Source organism: Chiloscyllium plagiosum, unplaced genomic scaffold (genome assembly GCF_037043375.1).
Source record: "Chiloscyllium plagiosum isolate Xiang-an unplaced genomic scaffold, Cpla_swu_hap1 HiC_scaffold_37, whole genome shotgun sequence".
Lineage (NCBI taxonomy): Eukaryota > Metazoa > Chordata > Chondrichthyes > Orectolobiformes > Hemiscylliidae > Chiloscyllium > Chiloscyllium plagiosum.
Window position 1 is genome coordinate 32,127,121 of NW_028270175.1, and position 25,944 is coordinate 32,153,064.

Consider the following 25,944-nt stretch of genomic DNA (forward strand, 5'->3'; position numbering starts at 1 on the left):
CCTGGGGTTAGCCTTTAGATTGAGGACTGTGACTCAAAGAGGAGAGCAGCAAATTTAGGGGGACAGTAGGCCAAAATTCATTTGATGAAATGTGGGACAAATGTGTTCCTTTGCTGCAGAGCCGATGGGAACTGTGTATGCTGCATTTCTACTGGTGACCCACAGCAAACCTGCTCCTGTGTCTGAGGGCCTCTCTGCCTGGCACGGTCATCGCTGTTCATTCACTGATTGTAACAGTGAGCAAAAAGGTGGGGATACCTTTCAGAAACTGTGCCATTCCAGCAGGAATAAAACAGACAGTCGTTAGGACAATAGGACTCAGTGATTTTAATGAGACTCATTTGCCCTGCAGATACATGTCTCCGTCCTCTGGAAAACCAATCAGTACCCCATGTTAGAATCCCTACAGTGCCGATAGAGGCCATTCAGCCCATCAAGTCTGCACCAACCCTCTGAAGAGCATCCCATCCACTTCATGTAGTGACCACAGTTAATCCACTAAAACTGTACATCTTTGGACTGTAGGAAGAAACTAGAGCACGCAGGGAAAATGGGATTTGGTGAGAATAGCCTTCCGGGGGATTAGAATTGTGTGTAAAAGAAGCACCATCTGAAGGAATGCTGGAAAATATTTACGGAGTATTGTCTGGGGAAAGATTATGTCAACGGATCCGCGTAGCATTAAACTTAATCATGGAAGTTTTTGTTTAGCTTCCTTTCCCTGCGTGACCGACTGATCGACCTATGTCTTTGTGACCCAGTGAATTTCCTGTGGATTAGAAAGCGAAATGTTATTTTGACTTTTGGTACTACATGTCTCCTGTACTGATAGATTAGGAAAGTGATTTTTGCAATACTTTTCAAACATGTGCATGTAACAGCAATGACAGATTCCAGATATGAAGATTAAAGTAAGGATTGATGTGAATTTTCCTGCTCTATACTTTTTCCCAAGCATCAGAGTTTGTTGTGAAGGAACGGCAGCCAAAGAAACTGTGTTGTTGGAGTGTGTATTTCCAAACTAACAAATATTACGTTCCACTTTTATTATTCATTACAAAATTGGCCTCTGTTCATTTGGCCATCAGATTTAGCTCTTCCTTGTGTTTGGTTTCACAACGACCTCAATGTTAAGTCTGAACTCTAAAGCTATTTGTCTTTGAAATTGTGATGTCAACCCATGCCTTCTCTTCAATGAGGGTCACTGGATGGCCACTGGGAATGCTGGCACAGGCTGGTTGTTCCTCTCCTTGGTCTGTGTGTGAAGAATGCCACTAGTCTCAGACTGAACGACTGGCAGATCAATTTCTAACTCGGTTCAGAAGACACTCTTTGTGCCTCTCATCACATGGCCTCAGGAAATTGTTGATGCCCTGAGCTTGCTTTGTACAAAAGTTCAAAACAGGCCTCTCCCTACCAATGTCTCAGTTGGAAGCGATCCCGAGATATTGTACTCATCTTTTAGAGTGGCAATGGTGCATGCATTTACCCACCAGGCCGTAGTGGGGGGAGGGGGAGGGGGAGGGGGGTGAAATGCAACTGGCAATCAGAGGGAAGGTGTTTTGTTACAACTTCTGTGTTTATATGGTTTCCCTTAATGTGACATCCATTCCACTGTTATTCACACTTACACCAATTAACACTTGAACAGAATATTGTTCAGCTAAAGTTAATCCCTCTGAATAAAAATTCTTTCAGTTCCATACGTTATCTTGTGATTTAAAAACAAATATTGACACATTAATTTGTCAGTGATAATGCAGCCACTGTGACGAAGTACTTCACTCATTATCTGGTTCAATTTCTTGGTGCTCTCGGAACTGCACTTATCCAGGCGAGTAACACGAATTCCATCACATCCTTGACTTGTGCCTTGTCGATGGTGAATAGACTTTGGGAAGTCAGGAATTGAAATATTCACAGGAAAACTTGCAGCCTTTGACCTGTTCTAGCAACCATATAGCTGGTCCAATTCAGTCTCTATACCCACCGTGTTTAAGATGGATTTGACAATGCTATTTTCATTTTGGGGGAAATGGTTAGATGTTCGTTGCTGATACTGATCTGTTAAATGTTACTTGCTTTTCATCAATTCAACCTGTTGTGTTGTTGAGGATGTGCCTCACGCAGACAAAAACTATTTCAATAGCCAGAGGGTGGCAAATGGAACTGAACTGTGTGCAATCATTGGTGAACATCCCCATGTATGATGTTATGAGGTTGTTGAAGTGGCTGGAAATTGTTTATCCTCAAACACTAGCCTGAGGAGCTACTGCGGTGTCCTGGGGATGACGTTATGGGGTTGTTGAAGGGGCTGGAAATTGTTTATCCTCAAACACTAGCCTGAGGAGCTACTGCGGTGTCCTGGGGATGACGTTATGGGGTTGTTGAAGGGGCTGGAAATTGTTTATCCTCAAACACTAGCCTGAGGAGCGACCGCGGTGTCCTGGGGATGACATTATGGGGTTGTTGAAGGGGCTGGAAATTGTTTATCCTCAAACACTAGCCTGAGGAGCGACCGCGGTGTCCTGGGGATGACATTATGGGGTTGTTGAAGGGGCTGGAAATTGTTTATCCTCAAACACTAGCCTGAGGAGCGACTGCGGTGTCCTGGGGATGACATTATGGGGTTGTTGAAGGGGCTGGAAATTGTTTATCCTCAAACACTAGCCTGAGGAGCGACCGCGGTGTCCTGGGGATGACATTATGAGGTTGTTGAAGGGGCTGGAAATTGTTCATTCTCAAACACTAGCCTGAGGAGTGACCGCGGTGTCCTGGGGATGACGTTATGAGGTTGTTGAAGGGGCTGGAAATTGTTTATCCTCAAACACTAGCCTGAGGAGCGACCGAGGTGTCCTGGGGATGACGTTATGAGGTTTTTGAAGGGGCTGGAAATTGTTCAGTTTCAAACACTAGCCTGAGGAGCGACTGCAGTGTCCTGGGGATGACGTTATGAGGTTGTTGAAGGGGCTGGAAATTGTTCATTCTCAGACATTACCCTGAGGAGCGACTGCGGTGTGCTGGGGATGACGTTATGAGGTTGTTGAAGGGGCTGGAAATTGTTCATTCTCAAACACTAGCCTGAGGAGTGACCGTGGTGTCCTGAGGATGACGTTATGAGGTTGTTGAAGGGGCTGGAAATTGTTTATTCTCAGACACTAGCCTGAGGAGCGACTGTGGTGTCCTGGGGCTGAGACGATTGACTTCCAGTCACCCAAGCCTCTCCGCTTCCACGTGATCCCAGTAAATGGAGAATTTTCCCTGATTTCCAGTGACTACCAGGGACTCTGAGGCAAATGTTATCTTGATGTCAGAGGTCTTTATAAAACCAGTGTGTTAAAATAACTCTCAGGTTGCTGGTCTCAGTTTCAGCATGGCTGTTAGGCAATACAGCACATATGTGGAACTTGGTTTCATATAAATACAAGAAACTGGAATACTAAATGAATGTTGTATGATCAACATTTATTAGATACCACATCTCCTTCCAAACTACAGCACTGTTGACATTTAGTTAGCCAAACCAGTTTGTTTATCAAGGAAGTGTAGTTTACTAGAACTAGTTTGTTACCTGACAGTACAATCAAAGCTACAATGTTGCCAGAGTTGGAGGATTTGAGCTATAGGGAGACCCTGAATAGGCTGGGGCTGTTTTCCCTGGATTGTCGGAGGCTGAGGGGTGACCTTATAGAGGTTTATAAAATCATGAGGGGCATGGATAAGGTGAATAGCCAAGGTTGTTTTTGCAAGTTAGGGGAGTTGAAAACTAGAGGACATAGGTTTAAGGTGAGAGGAGAAAGGTATGAAAGAAACTGAGGGTGAATATATGGAATGAGCTGCCAGGGGAAGTGGTGGAGGATGGTGCAATTACAACGTTTAAAAAGCATCTGGATGGGTATATGAATAGGAAAGGCTCAGAGGGATATGGGCTAAATGCTGGCAAATGGGACTCGATTAAGTTGGGATATCTGGTCGGCATGGACTAGTTGGACCAAAATGTCTGTACAACCCTATGACAATGACTGAATGCAAAATAAGTTCCACTACATATTTCTCAACTAGAGGCCAGATAAACACAAGCGTAGCATTATACTGCAAACAGTGAGACCTCTGGAAAGTTCAGCCTTACTGAACCTCTTGTTAGACGTATGTTTTGCCAATATCAGGTAAGGATGCTGGCGAGGCATGTTTGCTCTGGTCAGTTAGAAATCGGAATGTGGGGTTTCTCTTTTTCCCTTCGCTGGATCTGTTGATTTTGGGACAGTGCATCGACACAAGCAGGACTCCAGCTAGACACATGCACAACACTCCAGTAGAGGCCAGCCAGTAAGAATAGGCGAGCTCATATGTGATTCCAGGCACCCCAAAGCTAACCTGCAGAGAGGGTGCAAAAAGAAGCTCGTCACAGAAATAGTGAGTACTAACTCCTCCATCAAAAGCAAGCCTTGGTTCTTCGATCAGCACCATTTAAACTGACACTTGGTCTTGCGTTTTGGTAAAACAAACAATGGCAGGACTTGTACAAATAAAAGTGGGGCCTTGCTTAGTGTTGTAGAACAGAGCGACCTAAGGGTTCAGGCGCATAATTCTTTGTAGTTTGGATCACCTTTGGACAGGGTGATTAAGAAGGTATTTAGCACACTTGCCTCTATTGCTCAGATCTTTGAGTATAGGAGTTGGGACGTCATGTTGAGGTTATACAGGACATTGGTGAGAACTCTTCTGGAGCACTGTGTTGAGTTCTGATCATCCTGTTAGAGGAAGGATATTATTAAGCTGGAGAGGGTTCAGAAGAGATTTACCAGAAGGTTACGGAGAATGGAGGGTTTGAGTTATAAGGAGGGGTTGGATAGGTTAGGACTTTATTCACTGGCGCATAGGAGATTGAGGGGTCACCTTATAAAGGTTTATAAAGTCATGAGGGATATAGATAAGGTGAAAGACTGCTGCCTTTTCCCTAAGGTGGGGGATTTCAAGATGAGAGGGCACATTTTTAAGGTGAGAGGAGGAAGATTTATAAAAGACATATGGGGCATTTGTTTTACATACAGAGTGGTTCGTGTGTGGAATGAATTTCCTGGGGAAATGGTGGATGTGGGTACAGTTACAATGTTTAGATTAGTACATGAATAAGAAATGTTTGGAGGAATATGGGGCAAGTGCAGGCAGGTGGGACTCCTTTAGTTTGGGACAATGGTCGGTATGGACTGGTTGGACCGAAGGGTCTTTTTCTATGCTGTATGACTCTATGAATCTGTGACAGACTTTCAGGAGCTGTGCACAGTTCAGGTCAGCAAAAGGAAGCACATGTGGCACAGACAAAGCCAGCAACTTGCAGAGATCCAGCAGTGTCAAAATGTGTGACTATTTAAACAATTATCATATCAAATACGGATAAAAGGATGCAGAGCTGGAAAATCAATTCTCTTTCTCTCAGCTGCGGTGTGACTAGTTGAGCATTTCCAACACTTTCTGCTGATTTTATTTCAGATTTCCAACATCTGCGGTATTTTGCTGTTCTATGTAAAATTCTTTAAGATCGAATTGGACAAGGGGTACAGGATCACCAATTTATAGCTGTATATTAATAAAGGTTAGACCCAGTGGTCTGAAATCTGTACACTTGTAACTTCCAGAAATGGTTCATATAACTTGCCCAATGCCATTGTGGCCAGGAATAAAGGAGTGAATAAATAAGCAAACACAGAAATGTTTTGTCGCAATGAACAAAGAGAAGCTTAAAAGAATAATGCTAACAAGCAGAGTGGACTAAAGACGTACTTTAAGATAAGACACTGCATTTGCCATGGTCCAGAAACCGAGCTCGATCGAACTCCTTCCCTGCAGCAGCTAAGTACCCTTGTAGCCCCGGACAATGCCAAAACAAACTGAGTTTGTGCATCCAGTTGCCAGGAGGCATGAACTTAAAGGGGAAGGCTGTCTATTATTCAACATCAGTCTTTGAGAAACTGCAATGAAATTGCAGCAAGTAGAAAACAGCTGGGCATTGAATGAGTGTTGTCCTGTACGGCAGTAAGGGTATGTTTAGGGATGGTGCCAATGAATCTTTTCCTGTATTCAGGTTGACCTGATATGAAAGGTTAGACTTACTAACGTCGCACAAGCTATCAGTAAACCGTTATTGATGGGACTATGGGTCAGAGAATCAGTTGCATCGCTTTCCTGTGCTACACTTGCTGCTGGAAATTGAACAGTGCTGTTGGAACCAAGTGGCTGGTGCCCTTCCCAGAATGTGTTGGTGCAGGTAGGAGTTGCATTCTGCAAGTCTGTTTGTGTTAGTGTCTCTACAGTAAAAGATGGCTGGTTACACACCTCTTTCTTTAAATACATCTCCTATGCTCTAATTTTGATGTTACACATTCACACTTTTACATATGGGTGTCAGTACCTTGACAAAATCCCATTTGATTTGTATCATCAATAGTCACAGGTGAGGTACCGGAAGACTGGAGGTTGGCTAATGTGCTGCCGCTGTTTAAGAAGGGTGGTAAGGACAAGCCAGGGAACTATAGACCGGTGAGCCTGACGTCGGTGGTGGGCAAGTTGTTGGAGGGAATCTTGAGGGATAGGATTTACATGCATTTGGAAAGGCAAGGACAGATTAAGGATAGTCAACATGGCTTTGTGCATGGGAAATCATGTCTCACAAACTTGATTGAGTTTTTTGAAGAAGTAACAAAGAGGATTGATGAGGGCAGAGTGGTAGACGTGATCTATATGGACTTCAGTAAGGTGTTCGACAAGGTTCCCCATGGGAGACTGGTTAGCAAGGCTAGGAGAAAATGAGTATTGCAGATGCTGGAGATCAGAGTCAAGTGTGTGGTGTTGGAAAAACATGGCAGGTCAGGCAGCAGGGTTAGATCTCACAGAATACAGGGAGAACTAGCCATTTGTATACAAAACTGGCTTGAAGGTAGAAGGGTTGGTGTGGACTTATTGGGCTGAAGGGCCTGTTTCCACACTGTAGGGAATCTAATCTAATCTAATCATAGAGGCTGGTGGTGGAGGCCTGTGACCAGTGGTGTACCACAAGGATTGGTGCTACATCCATTTCGTCATTTATATAAATGATTTGGATTTTAACATGGGAGGTAAACCCAGTAAGTTTGCAGATGACACCAAAATTGGAAGTGTAATGGACAGCGAAGAGGGTTACCTCAGAGTACAATGGGATCATGATCAGATGGACCAATGGGCTGAGGAGTGGCAGATGGAGTTAAATTCAAATAAATGTGAGGTGCTGCATTTTGGAAACGCAAATCAGAGCAGGACTTATATACTTAATGGTAAGGTCCTGGAGAGTGATGCTGAACAAAGAGACCTTGGAGTGCAGGTTCATAGTCCCTTAAAAGTGGAGTCGCAGGTAGATAGGATAGTGAAGAAGGCATTTGGTATGCCTTCCTCTATTGGACAGAGCACTGAGTAAAGGAGTTGCGAAGTCATGTTGTGGCTGTACAGGACAGTGGTAAGGCCACTTTTGGAATATTGCTTGCAATTCTGGTCTCCCTCCTATTGGGAAGATGTTGCGAAACTTGAAAGGGCTCAGAAAAGATCTATAAGAATGTTGCCAAGTTGGAGGGTTTGAGCTACAGGCAGAGGCTGCACAGGCTGGGGCTCTTTTCCCTGGAGCGTCGGAGGCTGAGGGGTGACCTTAGAGGTTTATAAAATCAGGGGCAATAATAGGGAAAATAGACAAAGTCTTTTCCCTGGAGTGGGGGAGTCCAGAACTAGAGGGCATAGGGTGAGAGGCATAAAATTTAAAAGGGACCTAAGGAGCAAGATTTTCACACAGAGGGTGGTGCATGTATGGAATGAGCTGCCAGAGGAAGTGATGAAGGCTGGTACATTTACAACATTTAAAAGGCATCTGGATGGGGAGATGAATCAGAAGGGTTTAGAGGGATATGGGCCAAATGCTAGCAAATGGGACTAGATTAGGTTAGGCTATCTGATCGGCATGGACGGGTTGGGCCTAAGGGTCTGTTTCCGTGTATATATCTCTATGACTCTATGACTGATAGACCCGTGAAATTTGACAGCAAGTCCATTTGCAAATCCTTGGGGCATTGACAACGGCTGTCCATGAACATTAAGTATAGAATGGCTTCCAGAGATGAAACGTACCTCAAACCTGTACTTAACGATAGTTTCAGCTGCGTACCAAGTCATGCCAATGCTGCCGACAATACCTACTTGGAAAGAAAAGGAAAGCTTCCCATTTAACAAAATATATTGAAATATTTTACATGCATCAGATTCCTGGGTTTGGGAAGGCCCTTATCCTGCCAGTGGCAGTGGAGGATCTCACCATGTGGAAAGCCCAAAGGGTAAATCCTGGCTAATATGGTGCCATTGTTTAAGAATGATAGTAAGGAGAAGCCAGGGAACTATAGACTGGTGAGCCTGACATCGGTGGGCGAGTTGTTGGAGGGAATCTTGAGGGACAGGAGATCGTTGTCTACCAGTGAGCTCCCTTCTTCAAAGTCCCTCAGTAAGGGAGTTGGCTTTGAGAATGAGTGGGCTTTTGCCCTTTGAGAGCACGTACCTTGCTATAGACATACATCTCCACCCTGCCATCCCTCTCCACCAAACACTCACCTGTGCGTGTGTCCCTCAGAGATCCTGGACCTCATGGTTATACCGCCAGCAGCCACCACTTCCACAATGGTGCTGCTGAGCAACAAAGCAACTGCTGACCACGGATTGGCCAACGGCTCTTAGTAAGCAGGGCTTGTGTTCAATATTTTACCCATTGACTGCCAGCCTGCATGTGACCAACAACTGCACTATAGCACTGGGAATGTTAGTTGGATCACTTAAAACACATTTTGAGGAAACATGTATTAATGGAGGTTTTCCTGTTGGCCACTTTTACATTGACACTGCAGTACTAGCATTTTCATACTTTGAAACTAAGTCAATTGGTGAAGCATTTTTGGATGTCCTTATATAAATATTTCTGCGTACATTTCAGACTTCTATTGTAGTTTGTACGTCATTTAAACCATTACCTCCATTCTTGTGATTGTTACCTGTTGGCAGATATACCCACTGAAAGCCTGGCATGTGCCCACTCCAGGCAGTTTTTGCACTGGGTCTGATACCAGCAGGTTTGCGATTTGATCAGACAATTAACCGCACCTCCAAAGGAGAGGATGGCTCCAGCGCAGAGACTCAGTTTGTCTTTCTCTGTCCCACCATCAGGAACAAACTTGGTGCATTTCATCCCACCAACAAGGAACAGCACGGCCACGATACAAGCCACACCGGGCACGATTACCAAGACCCGGGTGATCACCACATCAGCTAGGATCATCAAACAGAAAACATTCAATCTGCCGCACAGAATGTGATAGCTCTTTATCATAACTGAACGTGGGTTTGCTGTTTGAGCCAGCATTTATCGCCCATTACCAATTGCCCAAGAAGGTGGTGGGCAGCTGCCTTGTTGAACCGCTGCAATCTTTTCAGTGTAGGGGTACTCATGGTCTTCTATGTTGTCCTCTTTATTCTGCCAATTTTCATGATCGAATACAATACCCAGGTGGACAATGTTCAACAAGAAATAGATCACAAGGCCTAGAGCCCCTAACCTCCAGCCTTCGTACAAGGAACTCACACCAAGTCAATGTTGGTACATCATGACATTCCTCAGAGAAATGGAAAGGGTAGCGTTTTACCACCTACAGAACAATGGGGTTGTTCTGTAAAGTGGATGGTCTGTAAAATGGCAGGGGAGCTGTTGGAGAGGAACCACAACATCTTCCCCTCATGGTTGAAGGCTCCCCCTGAGGCCTTAGGGTTGGGAGTATGCCCAGTGGTGATGGGAATTGGGTTTGTTAATGAGCCAATTGATTGCACTTCTGAGGAGCCTTTCGCAAATTTACAGGATCCACAGAGCTACATAGCCTTACTTGTTTTGAGGAGGTAAGTAGCAGCTGCTCAGTGTTGGCTAGAGGTACCATACACTCAGGTTAGCAACATGGCAACTCACAAGAAACTGGAGCAAAATATTAAGAGAACCATCAAAATTGGTGCACACTTCCAGAATGCTGGAAGGTTCTCTCTCAGAGGCAATTCATATGTCGAGTTCAAGGGTAGGTTAAGTAGAGAAGTTGGGATGTCATGTTGAGGCTGTACAGGATGTTGGTGAGGCCTTTTCGGGAGTACTGTATCCAGTTCTGTCATAGGGAGCATTGTATTAAGCTGGAAAGCGTTCAGAGGAGATTTACCACGATGTTTTACTGGGAATGGGAAGATTTGAATTATAAGGAGAGGCTAGATTGACTGGAAGTTTTCACTGGAGCATAGGTGGTTGACAGGTAGCCTTATAGAGGTTTATAAAATCATGAGGGGCATAGATAGGGTGAATGGCAGCGTCTTTTTCAGAGGGTGGGGGCTTTCCAAACTAGGAGGCATATTGTTAAGATGTGAAGAGAAAATCTTAAAAAAGAGACGAGGGGCAATTTTTATTTTAACGCAGAGAGTGGTTTGTGTGTGGAATGAACTTCCAGAGGAAGTGGTGGATGCGGGTACAGTTGCAATGTTTAAAAGACATTTGGATAAATTCATGAACAAGAAAGGTTTGGAGAGATATTGACCAAGCGCAGGCAGGTGGGAGTAGTTTAGTTTGAGATTAGTTTGGGTTGGCATGGACTAATTAGACTGAAGAGTCTGTTTCCGTGCTGTAGGACTCCATATCTTCATTTCATTTAAGATTATGTCTTACGTGCTCAGATTTTGAGTTCGCTAATGAGAGAAGGAGACAAGTGAAGCCACACCCAGAGGAGCAGTCGGCTGACGGTAAAATTGGACATGGAAAAGGAAAAGAGACAGGGTCACATAACCAAGCACATGGCTGCAAAAGATGGCATCCCTCCAGGAGCTGCAGTCATGTCTTCAACGACGTGCTTATTGAGCCTCTCTGATTCCTCAACGTGTGAAACCTCTAACCCACGTGTTGCCAGCCCTGTAAACATGGCACCTCCATTTCAGCACTTCCTCCCTTCCCCCGTGATCTGGTGGACTCATTTCTAGCACAACACCGGAACGTCCTGTAGGATGGTAAAATACTGCCCAGAGTGAGAGAGAGAGAGACTTTAAATTTATCAAACCGCACAAGAAATAGGGGCTGGAGTAGATCATTTGGAGCAATAGAGTTTTTTCAATACTGCTCTGGTTGCTCTAGATATAGCTACAGTCAACACATTTATCGATTCCATAGCCAGGTGTGAACAAGAACAGGGTAGTGCGGTGGCTCAGTGGTTAGTACTGCTGCCTCACAACACCAGGGTCCTGGGTTCAATTCCAGCCTGGGGTAATTGTCTGTGTGGGCTTCTGCTCGGTGCTCTGACTTCTTACCACAGTCCAAAGGTGTGTAGATTAGCCATGGGAAATACAGGATTACTGGCTGGGATGCTCTTTTGAGGTTTGGTGTGAACTTGATTGGTCAAATAGCCTGTTTCCGTTCTGTAGTAATTCTATAATTTCTAAGAAGGAAACAGGAAAGAAAATGATCCAGGCTGGACAATATAGAGAGAAGACCTAGCAATATTAATGTTGCACTTGGGAATTAGAATATTATGATACCGGTATGATACTATTGGTCACAGCAAGATGAAACATTGGGTGTTCTTGCCCATTGACCGGGAAGCCTCAGGAGCAGTGACTCTTATACAACTTCTCTCCCCAGGATAGTGAGATGGTGACCTCCTCCAGGCCAGTTCAATGTTTCAAAATGGCCAGTTTAACTTGGACTTTAACCACCAATGCATATTATTTTATAAATAAATAAAAATAGATTTGAACAAATTGTCAAATTGAGAAAGCTTTGTGCAGGCTTTCTCTTTATAGCCTGGCTCAATTCGCTGGTAAAGAATGGATTTCATAATCTCAGGATTGTGGGTTCAAGCCCCATATCTCTAGTTAAGATTTGGATCAAATCTGTCATTCCAAGTTATCTTGCAGTCACGACTTAGAAAAATATTTGAAGGAATATTGAAATAATTGCTCTGAGGATTTGGGTTCATTCAGTTAACTGAACTTGTTTAAAATTTAAGAGTTTAAAAGATTGAGTCATTGAGTTGGACAGCACAGAAACAGACCCTTCAGTCCAACTCATCCATACCAACCGGATATCCTAAATTGCCAGCATTTGGCCCATATCCCTTTAAACCCTTCCTATTCATGTACCCATCCAAATGTCTATTAAATGTTGTATTTGTACCAGCCTCCGCCACTTCCTCTGGTGGCTCATTCCACACACGCACCACCTTATGTGTGAAAAGATTGCCCCTTAGGTCCTTTTTAAACCTTTCCCCTTGCACCCTAAACCTATGCCCTCTAGTTTTGGACTCCCCCACCCCAGGGAAAAGAGTTTCTCTATTTACCCTATCCATGTCCTTCATGATTTTATAAACCTCTGTAAGAACATCCCTCAGCCTCCGATGCTCCAAGGAAAACAGCTCCAACCTACTCAGCCTCTCCCTACAGCTCAAATCCTCTAACCATGACAACATCCGTGTAAATCTTTTTGTACCCTATCAAATTTAACAACATCCTTCCTGTAACAGGGAGACCAGAACTGAACGCAGTATTCAAAAGTGACCTAACCAATGTTGTATACAGCTGTAACATGACCTCCCAACTCCTATACTCAACGCACTGACAAAGAACTGGAACCAACATGGTCATTCTAACAGATGAGAGATTTAACAAGCAATCCAGGTCTTTTTCAATATATAATTTCAGTTACATCACACTGTAAACCTTTGCTTACAATCTTTTACTCCACAACCACCTGGTGAAGGAGCAGTGCTCCGAAAGCTAGTGCTTCGAATTAAACCTGTTGGTCTATAACTTGGTATTGTGTGATTTTTAGCACTGATCAGAAGCGTACCAATGCCTTCTTCACTATCCTGTCTACCTGCAACTCCACTTTCAAGGAGCTATGAACCTACACTCTAAAGTCTCTTTGCTCAGCGACATTCCCCAGAACTTTACCATTAAGTGTGTAAATCCTGCCCTGATTTGCCTTTCCAAAATGCAGCACCTCACACTTACCTAATTTGAAAAAAATGCATAATTCAGCAACAGATAGCGGAGCTGCACTGAAGAGCACAGGTCAGTTAAAGAGGTCACAGACTGACTGTATTTACCAATTGGGCAGGGAGTGTTAATGCAACCTGTCTGCTGTTTCTAAACACAGGGAATACAGGAACCAATGGTAAGCCACTCAGCCCTTCAAACCTGCTCTGAGCATTTTAACTGAACCCGTCACACAGGAATATCAGGCCCAGGCCCACCATGTAGCACAGGGGATATGGTTAGAGAGAGTAGCTGACTTACTGGGGAGATGCCCGAGAACGGAGTTTGGCATATCACAGGTCCAGTAAGCTGCTGTGATGTCATAGATACATTCACCCCACAGGCCTCGGCAACGCCAGCTCAAGCCAACAGAAGAATGAGGATCCTTTGCATCACTCTGGGGAGGAACATAACATGAAATCAGGCTTTTCATTATTCTGACTTTTGCTCAGGCACTGTTATATATCATGCGTGACCCCAGTTATTGACTTTGTAATCATCAAATCAACTTCATAATTACCATTCAAATTAGGACAGTGGAAATCTTGCCTCTTCCTCAGAAGCAAGAGGAGGTATCAGACCATGGGGTCGGGCTGAGACAGCAGGGGAAGGAGGTCAAACTTTGAGAGTAGGGGTCAGGCTGTGTGTGTAGGGGGTGGGGGTGGGGGGGAGCTCAGGCTATAGTGGAGGAGTCAGGCTGTGGGGGAGGAGTCAGTCTGAGGGGGACGGGTCAGATTGTGGGGGAGGAGTCAGTTTGTCAGGGCAGGGTCAGGCTATGGGGGACAGTCAGGCTGTGGGGGAGGGGTCAGATTGTGGGGGCAGGCTCAGGCTGGGGGGAGGGGTCAGACTATGTGGGCCAGGTCAGACAGAGGTGAAACAGTCAGACAGTAGGGGAATGGGTAAGACTACAGGCTGGAGTTAACCCAGAGAAGTGGGTCAGTCTGGAGGGTTGGATCAGTCTGTAGGGGTGGGTCAGTCTAGAGAGGGGGGACAGTCTGGGGAGGTGGGTCAGTCTATAGGGGTGGGTCAGTCTGGAGAGGGGGGTCAGTCTGGGGAGGTGGGTCAGTCTGTAGGGGTGGGTCACTCTGGGGAGGTGGGTCAGTCTGGAGAGGGGGTCAGTCTGGGGAGGTGGGTCAGTCTGGAGAGGGGGTCAGTCTGGGGAGGTGGGTCAGTCTGGAGAGGGGGGTCAGTCTGGAGGGATAGGTCAATCTGGAGGGGTGGGTCAGTTCAGAGAGGTGGGTCAGTCTGGAGGGGTGGGTCAGGTTGAACAGGTGCATGATCCTGGCATCACCTGGGCCTGGAGGAAGCCATACTGTTTTAATGGTCGGGTTCAATCATTTGATCCATAAACTCACTGACTGCTGCACTTGGATGGTGGTCAGTCTTTGACTCTACCTGAGAAACAAATTCAATATAAATCTAAGGCTGAACCAAGGCTGGAAAACTCAACCGGTCAGGTAGCATCTCCCTGACCTGCTATATTTCGCCAGCCTTTTTAAATTGTTATTTCAGATTTCCAGCATCACAGTAGTTTGCTTTTGCTTCTGTATGAATTTACATTCCCAAACCAAAGTGAGAGAAGTTTCCTTCATCTACCTGACCGTACGGGGTAATAATGCAAGCGCAGATTGTCTCGGTCCAGTTCCTATCATGCATGGGACTATAGCAGAAAAAACAGCACCAACTCATTCAGAATAGCTACACTTGGCTAGAAAGGGAAATGGGCCAAATATGCCCATTGTGCAGTAGGCAATGCTTTCCTGGGCTAAAACTGATACATCCACATTACACCTAACAGCAATTAATCCAAAATGAGCGTAATAGCCGGTCCCAGCAATGCTCAGCAATAATAAACTGCTCAATGAGCTGAAAATACACCAATATATGTTTAAAACGAAATTAAATTTACGTCATTGAAAAGGTTGGAACACGATTTAGAGGATTGTGAACGCAGCCCAGACCATCTCGCAAACCAGCCTTCCATCTGTTGACTCTGACTACACTTCCCACTGCCTCTGGAAAGCAGCCAGTATAATCAAAGACCCTTCCCACTTTCTTCCATCCTCTCCTGTCAAGTCCAAGATGCAAACGTTTGAAAACATGTGCCAACATATACCAATATGACTCCATAACAGATTTAAGAACAGTTTCCTCCCCACTGTTACCAGACGTTTGGACAGACCTCTCATATGTTCGAGTTGATCTTTCTCTGCACCTTCTCTGTAGCTGTGACACTATATTCTGCACCCTGTTCTGTAAGACCCTGATGTAGTTACATAAGGTATGATTTGCCTAGAAAGCTTAGTATCTGTGACAATAATAAATCAAATCAAATCATATCAGAGCTGCAACAGATATAGAAACATAGGATATTGGAGAAAGTGTAGGCCATTCAGCTCTTTGAACCTGGTCAATAAGTTATTATATAATCTAGTTGCTTTCGCAATTCTACTTTAGTATGTACCCCTTAACCCTTGATCCCCGTCCCTATCAAAATCCATCTCAGCTTCAAATAACTTTGATGACCTAGCCCTGACTATTTTCAGGGGAAGAGAAATCCACAAACTCAGAGAGAAAACGTCTCCTCCTTTCCAAGAGAGAAATCTAATCGTTAAATAAATTCCGAGCTCTAGCCTCTCCTAGAGGAGATTTAAGTAAATGCATCCTGCTGCACAATGGGCCCATTCTAGATTTACAGTGGAATGTAGATTTAAGTAGCAATTCGGGGAAATACATAAAATAAAGTATTTTCTGCTCTGCCTCAGTCACAGGGGGAGCCTTGCAACACTTTCTTGTCTCCTTAGTTCCATTTCACAGTCCGATGAAGATGAAAGTGCTTAATGTCCACCTGCTGTTCTATTGGTGAGTAATGGCAGTTCCAGGCAGGCTGTGATCCTTCTGCTTGGCCAGAAACTTTTCAGGCATAAATGCAAAGCTTCTGCTTTTGGACGAATTTGTGCTGGTAATATGCTGCCTCCCTCCCTCTACCAAGTATGCCGACTGTCGAACGGATTATACAAATACCTAGAGCCCCTGAGTTGTCCTTCATTTGTGGGTCTGAGCGTCTGCTGGCTATCCCACTGTGGATGGCATCACAATAATGCTTATCGCTGTTCCCACCTGATGTCTAGCCGGGCGTGCTCTCCAGCAGGAACTTGAAGACCTGGTATCTCGCTAAGCGCAGCAAGGTGGTTCAGTGGTTAGCACTGTTGTCTCGTAGTGCCAGGGATTTCAGCCTCAGGCGTTTGCACATTCTCCCCATGTCTGCTTGAGTTTCCTTCGGGTGCTCCGGTTTCCTCCCACAATCCATAGATGTGCAGGTTAGGTGAATTGGCCATGCTAAATTGCCCAAAGTATTCAGGAATGTGTAAGTTAGGTGCAGTAGTCTTGGGATTCTAAGTAGCTACTTATCAGACATAAGCCCACCAGTGAGGCAGTTTAACCTTGACTTAACCCTGTCCTCTGCCAATATCTACATTTTCCATCATTTAGCCATTAGGAGTGAGGAATCTGGAGGTTTTCCATTGCACTGAGACCTATTCACAAACTCATTAAATTGAATACTACTGAATCTAGGTTGTTCTTGGAATGTATGGCTTGATTCACAACATGGGGTTGCACTGTCTGGCTACACAGCTGCACAGAAGGACAGCACCTTGTGATTTCTTGTTTGCTTGGAGTCATAAATTGCACAATTATTTGAAACATTAAATGGTAAAGAAAGGGGCTGCTGCTGGGTAGGATCTGTTCAGAAGAGTTTTGGAGAAGGGGCACGAGACCCAAAACATTAACTCTGCTTTCTCTCCATGGATTCTGTCAGACCTGCCGAGTTTCTTCCAGTTTGTGTTTTGGGATTCCAGTGTCCGCAGTTATTTTTTTTTCATTTCGTGAGCTTGACTTGTAGCATTGCTGCAACAGTTTTGTGACTGCATTTTCTATTTCTAAATTTTGACACCTTATCCTTGTACTCAAATCCCATCTTGTCTCTATGATCTCCTTCTGCTCCACAACTCTTCAAGAGTCCGACATTTTTCCAATTCAAGTCCGCTCAACATCCTCAACTTCTGTCAGCCTTGCCGTCAGCTCCCAGAGTCTAAAATTCTGATCCTGAATCCCTCTGCCTTTCTACCTCTCTGCCTTCCTTTAAAATAATCCTCAAACCAACCACTGCAACCACAGATTTCGATCACCTGCCTGAACATCTCTTTACCCAGCTCAGTGTCAAAAGCTGCTTGACAATGCACCTTGGGTGTCTTAGTACATTAGCAGAATTGTATAAAACTGACCTGCTGCTGGAATCTGTTCCAGCTTGAAGATGATTTCAATATATTGGTGAGAGACTTAAATTCTGTGCACTTCAATAGAACTTCACGGAACCCCTACAATGGGGAAGCAGGCCATTCAACCCATCAAGTCACTACCAACCCTCCAAAGAGTATCCCATCCAGAAGTGGGTCTGGATGGGATACTCTTTGGAAGGTTTACTATGGCTAATCAGTGGATTGTGGGAGGAAACCAGGGCATCTGAATAAAATCCACACAGACAAAGAGAGAACATGGCAGACTCCACACAGATAGTCACCTGAGGGTGGAATTGAACACATGTCCCTGGTACTGTGAAACAGCAGTGCGAACCACTGAACCATTATGCCACTTGCATGACTTACTCTTCTCGATGGATCTATGATGCCCATGGTGGTTTTGGTGTAGATCGTGGTGATGATTGAAGGAAGGGAATTGACAGAGTTATGCCCAGAACACTCTCCTGCATATCGCATTCCAGAACAGAGATGACATGTGCCCTTTTATTGTTTCTTAAAATATTACAAATATAAGCAAATGGCAAACCTACAAAGCAGGACGCCATCTATGACATGACTGTATGGACAGAATGCACATCAATTGGAAAATACTGATTCTGTAACAGTAAGCATGGTACGGGGAACAATATACTGTGTTTAATGAGAAGCTCCATGGCTTTGAGGTCCTGGGAAGGAATGGGTTAAGACAGGAGACTGTCAGTTCAATGCTGAGACCAGTAGATTCAAGGATCTGAACTGAGCTTAAAATTAGCTTCATATTGTTTCCATAAATTAGGGACTTTTTTCAATTGCTGATCAGCATTTGTTTCTTCAAGAGAGTCACTTCATCAGGATTAGCCTTAAAGATAATGCAGAATTTCTTTTTAAATCTGTCAGTAGTTCAATTGAACAGCATCAATTCATGATTGAGTCATAGAGTCATACAGCACGGAAATAGACTCTTCAGTGCAACCAGTCCATACCGAACATAACTCCAAACTAATACAGTCCCACCTTCTGCTCCTGGTCAATATCTTTCCAAACCTTTCCTATTCATGTAATTATCCAAATCTATAAATCTTTAAGCCTGCAATCCCAGGAGCAGCTGTGAGATAGTTCCACGCTGTTCCAAATAGAAAAACTCTGGGTTACGACCTCAAGCTAAGCTGTGACAACAGGACTAAAGTTCCAACTTGCAAAAAGAAGATTTACATCTGAGATCCAGCAGCTCTTCAAACAAAAAGTGAGTGGGTGGGTTGGAAAACTTTGCAAACATTTAACTAACTCTTGGATAAATAGGGTGATTTGACCCAAGTGTCTCCTCTGATGGGCAAATCAACAATAAGAAATAATCTTAAAACTAGAGTCAGGCCATTTTGGGAGATAAACTAGGGAGAATTTTTACATATGGAGGATAACAGAAGTCTGGAACTTTTGTGTTAAAATTAGGGCTAATGGGGCAACTGAAGTTTTCAAAACTGAGCTCAATAGATTTTGCTCTAAATCAGTCAGAATATTAACATATAGAATCATCAAGTCATACTGCAAGGAAATAAACCTTCAACCCAACTCATCCATGCCAACTAAGTTTCCTAAATTATATAGTCCATTTGGTCCAAATCCCTCCAAACCTTTCCTATTCGTCTATCTGTCCAAATGTCTTTGAAATGACTTCATTAGTCAGCGCATTCAGTTTCAAAGTTGGCAAGTTATGTTGCAGTTATATAGGACGTTGGTGAGGCCATACTTGGAGTATGGTGTTCAGTTTTGGCCACCTTGCTACAGGAAGGATGTTATTAACCTGGAAAGAGTGCAGAAGAAATTTACAAGGATGTTGCCTGCCCTCAATGATCTGAGTTGTAGGGAGAGGTTGGACAAACTAGGACTTTTTTCTTTAGTGTAGTGGACTGAGAGAGGACCTGATAGAGGTGTTTAAGATCCAGAGAGGCATGGATAAGGTGAATGCACTCAGTCTTTTTCCCAGGGCTGGGATATTGAGAACTATAGGGCATCAGTTTAAGGGGAAAGAATAAAAGAGACCTAAGGGGCAACTTTTTCACACAGAGGATTGTATGTACCGTATATAGAATGAGCTGCCAGAGGATGTGATGGAGGCAACTACAACATTTAAAAGAAATTTGGATGTGTATAGGGATAGGAAAGGTTTAGAGGGATATGATCCAAAAACAGGCTGATGAGAATAGCTTAGTTTGGGAAACCTGGTCGGCATGGACGAGTTGGGCTGAAGGGCCTGTTTCGGTGCTGTATGACTCTATGACCAGAAGAAACTGAGACCATTCTTTAAGCTAATTAAACATGAAAAACCTACAGATGGCCCTTTATAATAAGGTTTCAGCATCCAGAGCTTTGACTGCTATTGTTGTATTTAATGACGGTGTTAAACCAAATCATGAAGTGTCTCACCCTCCAGCAGTCTGTAAGGTTCGAGATAATCAGCAGAGCAAGAGCAGACATTCCGAGAGCTAAAGAAGAGACCTGTAGGCTTGTGACCCCCATAATTAACCTTCCGTGACCCTGTCGTGAAGCCTATCCTGCAACAAAGTGTAAAACACAGTGCATTAAAATAAACAACAAGTGGCAGTGCAATAAATATCGGGAACAATGCGCTAAAATTGCTTCACTTATCACCTCACCTGGCACCTTCAGTCTGCTCGGAGGTTTCTTGGGTTAAGGAATGCTGCTGTAATTCTGTCGTTCTCTAGACTCCAAGAGTATTTCGCGCGATTAACTCCAAGAAACAGAAGGAAATACATTGGAGATCATTGCGTAATGTCATTCTCTGCATCCAATGGTTTTATAACGTAGAGAACAGCTTGACGCTTCACCTCATGCACTCCTCTTGGAGCCAGCCATTAGGGGCATACCAGGCAAACGATGGTACTTAACGACAGCCAAACGAAGCAAACCTGAAGGGTCGTTAGAGAATGCGAGTAGGCAGGGAGATTTGTGAACAATTCCAGTGAGAGGTACAGTGTACTCAGGAGGGGGAGCGAGAGGCCAAAACACAGCAGGGTTCATTGGCCAGGATTTACAATTTGCACTCCTTGACAGATGCAAACTGAGCTTTGAGAATTGACAACATTGGGTTCAATCCTCAAGCCCCCTAGCAGCACACTGCAATGAAGGGAAGAGGTCACCCTTGTTATGGCGACTTCAGAACATGAGAAGCTTGCTGGGAATATCTAAAATATCCCATTATTTGAACGGAACCTACATGCATTTGTAAATAAAGAGCTGCTAAAACAGTGTTCACAGAGATCATTCAGCCTCTTCAGTTATTCAATTAAATCAGATCTGATCAGTACCTGAACCCTATCTAACCTGCTTTGATTCTTTAAATCTTCCTACCTTACCTGAAAAAATTGCATCGACGTTAATACTTTCAACAGCACTTAAATGATTTCTCTCAAAGCAAGTACATATACCCTTCATCCAGACCCTGATTATTTTTGACAGTTTTAGCAACTGTTTGTGAAAGATCACCCAATAAGACCTTTCTATCTCTTAACAGCACTTGCAGAAACCCTTTTAATACAGGGACTTTTATAGTCTTCACAGTTCCGCTGGCTGGAAATCAATGTTTCTGCAGTAAGCCTCAAGAATAGGTTTTGTGCGCGCACAGGGTGACTTGCTTTCACCAATGTAAACGTGTGAAGTTGAGAACTTGATTATGGTTCCTTGCACTTCCAAGTCACAGAAGTACGTGCTGCTGAATCACAAAAACGCCTCGCGTAAATGTCCATTAGACTGGAGTTGAACTATACTCTGCATGAACTCAAATTTGTTCGAGATAGTCTTATGAAGGGGGAGGTCGTACTCGAAAGTTTTAATGTGCTTTGTTCTCGGTTTAGTCACAGCACTCACTGACCTACACTTGCTTTCAGTCTGGAAACACCTTAACATTAACACTTGCAACCTTGTTTTCAAGTCTGCCTGTGGCTTCAGCTTCCCACAGCTATCCCCTGTAACATGCTGAGCTCTCATCACTGCTTCATTCTTAACTCTGTTGTGCATCACCGAGTTTCACTGCTTTCTCATTGACATCTGTACCTAGGCTCTACATGCTGAATTACACTTCCCAAAACTTTCTATGGCTCTATCGTACACTCTGTCTGTCTCACTCTATTTTTTTAAGATGCTCCACAAAACCTTACCCTTTGGTTAAGTATTCAGCCACCGACCCTAAACCCATAATGTGGCCTGTGGAAATTTTAAAATCACTTATAAGCATGTGGAATATCTTGGGATATTTTATTATACTAAAGGTGCTATTTAAATCCAATTCTTTGTTTGTTATTTGGCCTTTTGTGCATTTAAAACCAGAGAGATATGAAAGTAGCAATGGAAGTGTATCTTGTACATGGGAACAGGGGAGTTACAACATGGGAGCCCATCAACAGGTTTATAGAAGATTTTAATGAGACAACTAGTTACGTCAAGCCCGCTGTGTTGTTCCTTTACATTCTTGTTCCACAGAAATGTAATTTGTAAAACCTACATCATAGTAAAATAAGTATATATCGGACACACGGGCAGAAAACTAGCCACCAGGATACACGAACACCAACTAGCCACCAAAAGACACGACCCACTATCACTAGTATCCTTACATACAGATGAAGAAGGACACTACTTTGACTGGGACAACACATCCATCCTGAGACAGGCTAAACAGAGATACAACTACAGAGATGTGGACAAAAAGGACTTCTTAGCAGCATTCAAATCAACCCTGAAAGACAATGAACTCACAGAAGAAACCCAACAGACCATCAGACAGACAGTTACACCAACACTAAGCAGGAAGAAGGAAGAGTCTAGATTAGAGTAGTGCTAGAAAAGCACAGCAGGTCAGGCAGCATCCGAGGAACAGGAAAATCGCCATTTCAGGCAAAAGGCCTTCATCAGGAATAAAGGCAGGGTGCATGCAGAGTGGAGAGATAAATGAGAGGGGGGTGGGGGTGGGGAGAAAGTAGCATGGAGTACAATAGGTGAATGGGGGTGGAGATGAAGGTGATAGGTCAGAGAGGAGGGTGGAGTGGATAGGTGGGAAGGAAGATAGGCAGGTAGGACAGGTCATGAGGGAAGTGCTGAACTGGAAGGTTGGAGCTGGGATGAGGTGGAGGGAGGTGAAAAGAGGAAACTGATGAAGTTCACATTGATACCATGGGGTTAAGTGTTCCGAGGCAGAAGATGAGACGTTCTTCCTCCAGGCATTGGGTGATGAGGGAGCGGCGGTGGAGGAGGCCTAGGACCTCCATGTCCTCGGCTGAGTGGGAGGGGGAGTTGAAATGTTGGGCCACAGGGCAGTGGGGTTGATTGGTGCAGGTGTCCCAGAGATGTTCCCTAAAGCGCTCTGCTAGGAGGCGTCCAGTCTCCCCAATGTAGAGGAGACCACATTGGGAGCAACGGATACAATAAATTATATTAGTGGATGTGCAGGTAAAACTTTGATGGATGTGGAAGGCTCCTTTAGGCCCTTGGATGGAGGTGAGGGAGGAGGTGTGGGCACAGGTTTTGCAATTCCTGTGGTGACAGGGGAGGATGCCAAGAAGGGGGGGTGGGTTGTTGGGGGGGGCGTGGACCTGACCAGGTGACTACTCGATTAACACAGTCTGCTAATTCTTAAACAACAAACCCAAACAAGTCAACACAACACACTCAGAAACCCCAGCCACACCATCATACATCAAAGACATCTCAGAGATAACTGCCAGACTACTCTGACCCCTTGGCATCATGATAGCCCATAATCCTACCAACACACTGAAACAACTACTGATGAATCTAAAGGACCCTATACAACAACCAGCAAAACGAATGTCATTTGCAAAATACCCTGCAAGAACTGTAACAAACACTACATCAGACAGACAACACATCCATCCTCGGACAGGCTAAACAGAGATACACATGGGAATTCCTAGAAGCCTGGCGTTCAAACTGGAGCTCCATGAATAAACACATTGATCTGGACCTCATTTACCAACCTCTGAGAAAAAGAACTAGAAATGATATTTCCCACCTTAAGAGACCAAGACACAGGACAGAACACCAGTGCTTCACCTGAGGCTCACTGATGATGTTACCTACTATGGTGATGAAACATCTGAGAACAAACCTTCCAGCTCAGTGAGCAAACTTACAACCTGAACCTCAACCTGAGATACAAATCTTCTCAAAAATTGCAGTTCTCCATGTATTCCATGTGATCTAATCTTGCTAACCAGTCTTCCATGAGGAACCTTGTCAAGTTCCTTCCTGAAATCCATATAGATCACGTCTTGTCCGGCATCAGGATTGGGATTAGTCACTGGGACTTGTCCAGGATCAGGATCAAGGTCAGGAACAATGACTGGGACTTGCCCAAGTTCAGGATTGGGATCAGGAACAATGTCTGGGAGTTGTCTGGGATCAGGACTGGGAACAATGACTGGGAATTTCCCGGGATCAGGATTGTGATCAGTGACTGGAATTTGTCCAGGTCAGGTTTGGGATCAGGATCAGGATCAGCAACAGTCACTGGAACTTGTCCAGGATCAGGATCGGGATCAAGAACGGTCAGTGGACCTGCCCCAGATCAGGATCCGAATTGGGATCAGTCACTGGAACTTGTGCGGGATCAGTAGAGACCACAGGATTAGGATTAGGATCAGGGCCTGCTTCCTGCAATCCCTCTAAAAACAGGTAGTGCTGGTGGTTAATGCTGTGGATACTGTGTGCCTTTAATAGGTTCATTAGCTATCATTCGAGCTTCCACGAGTGCAATAAAATTATATACACTGATGAGTTTGCCATATTCACCACAGAGTGCGGAGCTGAATGCTGGGCTGATTTGGCAGGAATGAATCTGGCTGAATGTCCTCTACTCCAATTTGACCAGCTTCACTCTCCTGGTGAAATCAACCTTACTGTGCCTCTTTCTTTTCACCAGCGTGACAGCTCTACACTGTCGAGTCGGAAGTTTACAGTTTTCCTGCAGCTAGAGGCTGTGACCTCGGGCTCTGATAAGTTCAGTTCTGTTCGGAGTCTGACAGCTCATTCTCCACATGTGATCGCACTCACGGGATGTGGTAAGGGTTTGGATCCCCCTGTGTCCCACAGGAACTCCATGGGGCAGTCATCTATCTCACTTACACTATCCCTTTCACAGCCTGTGGAGACGCCTGGCTCTGGGCTGCATATCTTATCGAGGATATGCGAGACTGGACTGGGTCATCTCCCCCATTATATTTCCAGCAGCAGGGTCTCTGTTCCTGCACCAGCCCATAACCCACTCCTGGCAGCTTTCCCTGCCACCACAGGAAATGCAAAACGTGCGCCCATACCACTCCCCTCACCTCCGTCCTAGGCCCCAAGGGATTCTCCCACATCCGTCAGAGATTTACCTGTACCTCTACCAATGCCATCTACCACATCCATTCCACCCGGTGTGGTCTCCTCTACATCGGGGAGACAGGATGCCTTCTTGCGAATCATTTCAGAGAACATCTCTGGGACACCCACACCCAGCAACCTCATCGCCCCGTGGTTGAACATTTCAATTCCCCCTCCCACTCCGTCAAGGACATGCAGGTCCTGGGCCTCCTCCATCGCCAAATTGTTACCACTCAACGCCTGGAGGAGGAAGGCCTCATATTCCACCTTGGATCCTGCAACTACACAGGATAAATGTGGATTTCAATAACTCCCTCATTTCCCCTCACCCCATATTATCCCAGTCCCAAGTCTTCAACTTGGCACTGCCCTCCAGACCCATCGTCACTGCCCCCTCTGACCTATCACCTTCTCCTTCACATCATCCATTTATTGCTTTCCCAGCTACCTCCCCCCCAACCCCAACCCCACCCCCTTCCCATTTATTTCTCAACCCCAACCCTCGTTCCTGATGAAGGGTTTATGCCTGAAACGTCAATTCTCCTGCTCTTCAGATGTTGCCTGATTTGCTGTGCTTTTCCAGCACCACATTTTCAACTCTGATCTCCAGCACCTGCAGTCCTCACTTTCTCCCAGGTATGTTATGTGGTAAGATAGACAATGGAGCTGATGAAAGGCTTATGCTCAAAGTATCGATCCTACTGCTCCTCGGAATCTACCTGATCTGCTGTGCCATTCCAGCACTTTGACCAAGATAGACAATGGAGACAAGAATGGGGGAAAGCCCAACATAACTTTATTGAACACTTTAGTCAAGGAAAAGCAATATTTATCAGATTCCACGATTGTACTTTAATTAAACTCTATCAGTCCCTTCATAGAACTCCTCAGTAAATAGCGACAAATCTGCACTAGCTACCAACTTGACATTTCTGAGGAGTTCCTATAGCCCATGCACAGGTCCCTCCTACTGAATGTGAACTGTATATCTGAGAGGATTGGTCACCCCCATTCAATAAGGCTAGGACAGGCTACTCCTCAGTCTTTGAGGATTGGCTGACGTTTAAAATCTGCAGTCGTAGATTTGGGCTAAAATATCTATATTTCTGGAACGATCTTGGAGGTCATGTGCTTGGTC

General features: G+C 44.7%; 1 protein-coding gene across 2 annotated transcripts; it reads right to left on the reverse strand.

The window, feature by feature from the left end:
* Window positions 1-3,448: 3,448 nt before the first annotated feature.
* On the reverse strand, window positions 3,449-20,320 carry LOC122540131 (claudin-16-like). Of its 2 annotated transcripts, none has more exons than XM_043675436.2 (6): window positions 20,063-20,320; window positions 19,833-19,955; window positions 13,369-13,504; window positions 9,163-9,327; window positions 8,146-8,210; window positions 3,449-4,374 (listed from the first exon to the last, which is right to left on the reverse strand). In XM_043675436.2, exons 2-6 carry the CDS (start codon window positions 19,923-19,925, stop codon window positions 4,141-4,143), a joined length of 693 nt encoding a protein of 230 aa, XP_043531371.1. In that variant the 5' UTR covers window positions 19,926-19,955; window positions 20,063-20,320; the 3' UTR covers window positions 3,449-4,140. The 2 variants fall into 2 exon arrangements, with proteins under 2 accessions (XP_043531371.1, XP_043531370.1); XM_043675435.2 differs by having other exon boundaries at window positions 19,833-19,960; window positions 20,063-20,319.
* Window positions 20,321-25,944: the final 5,624 nt, after the last annotated feature.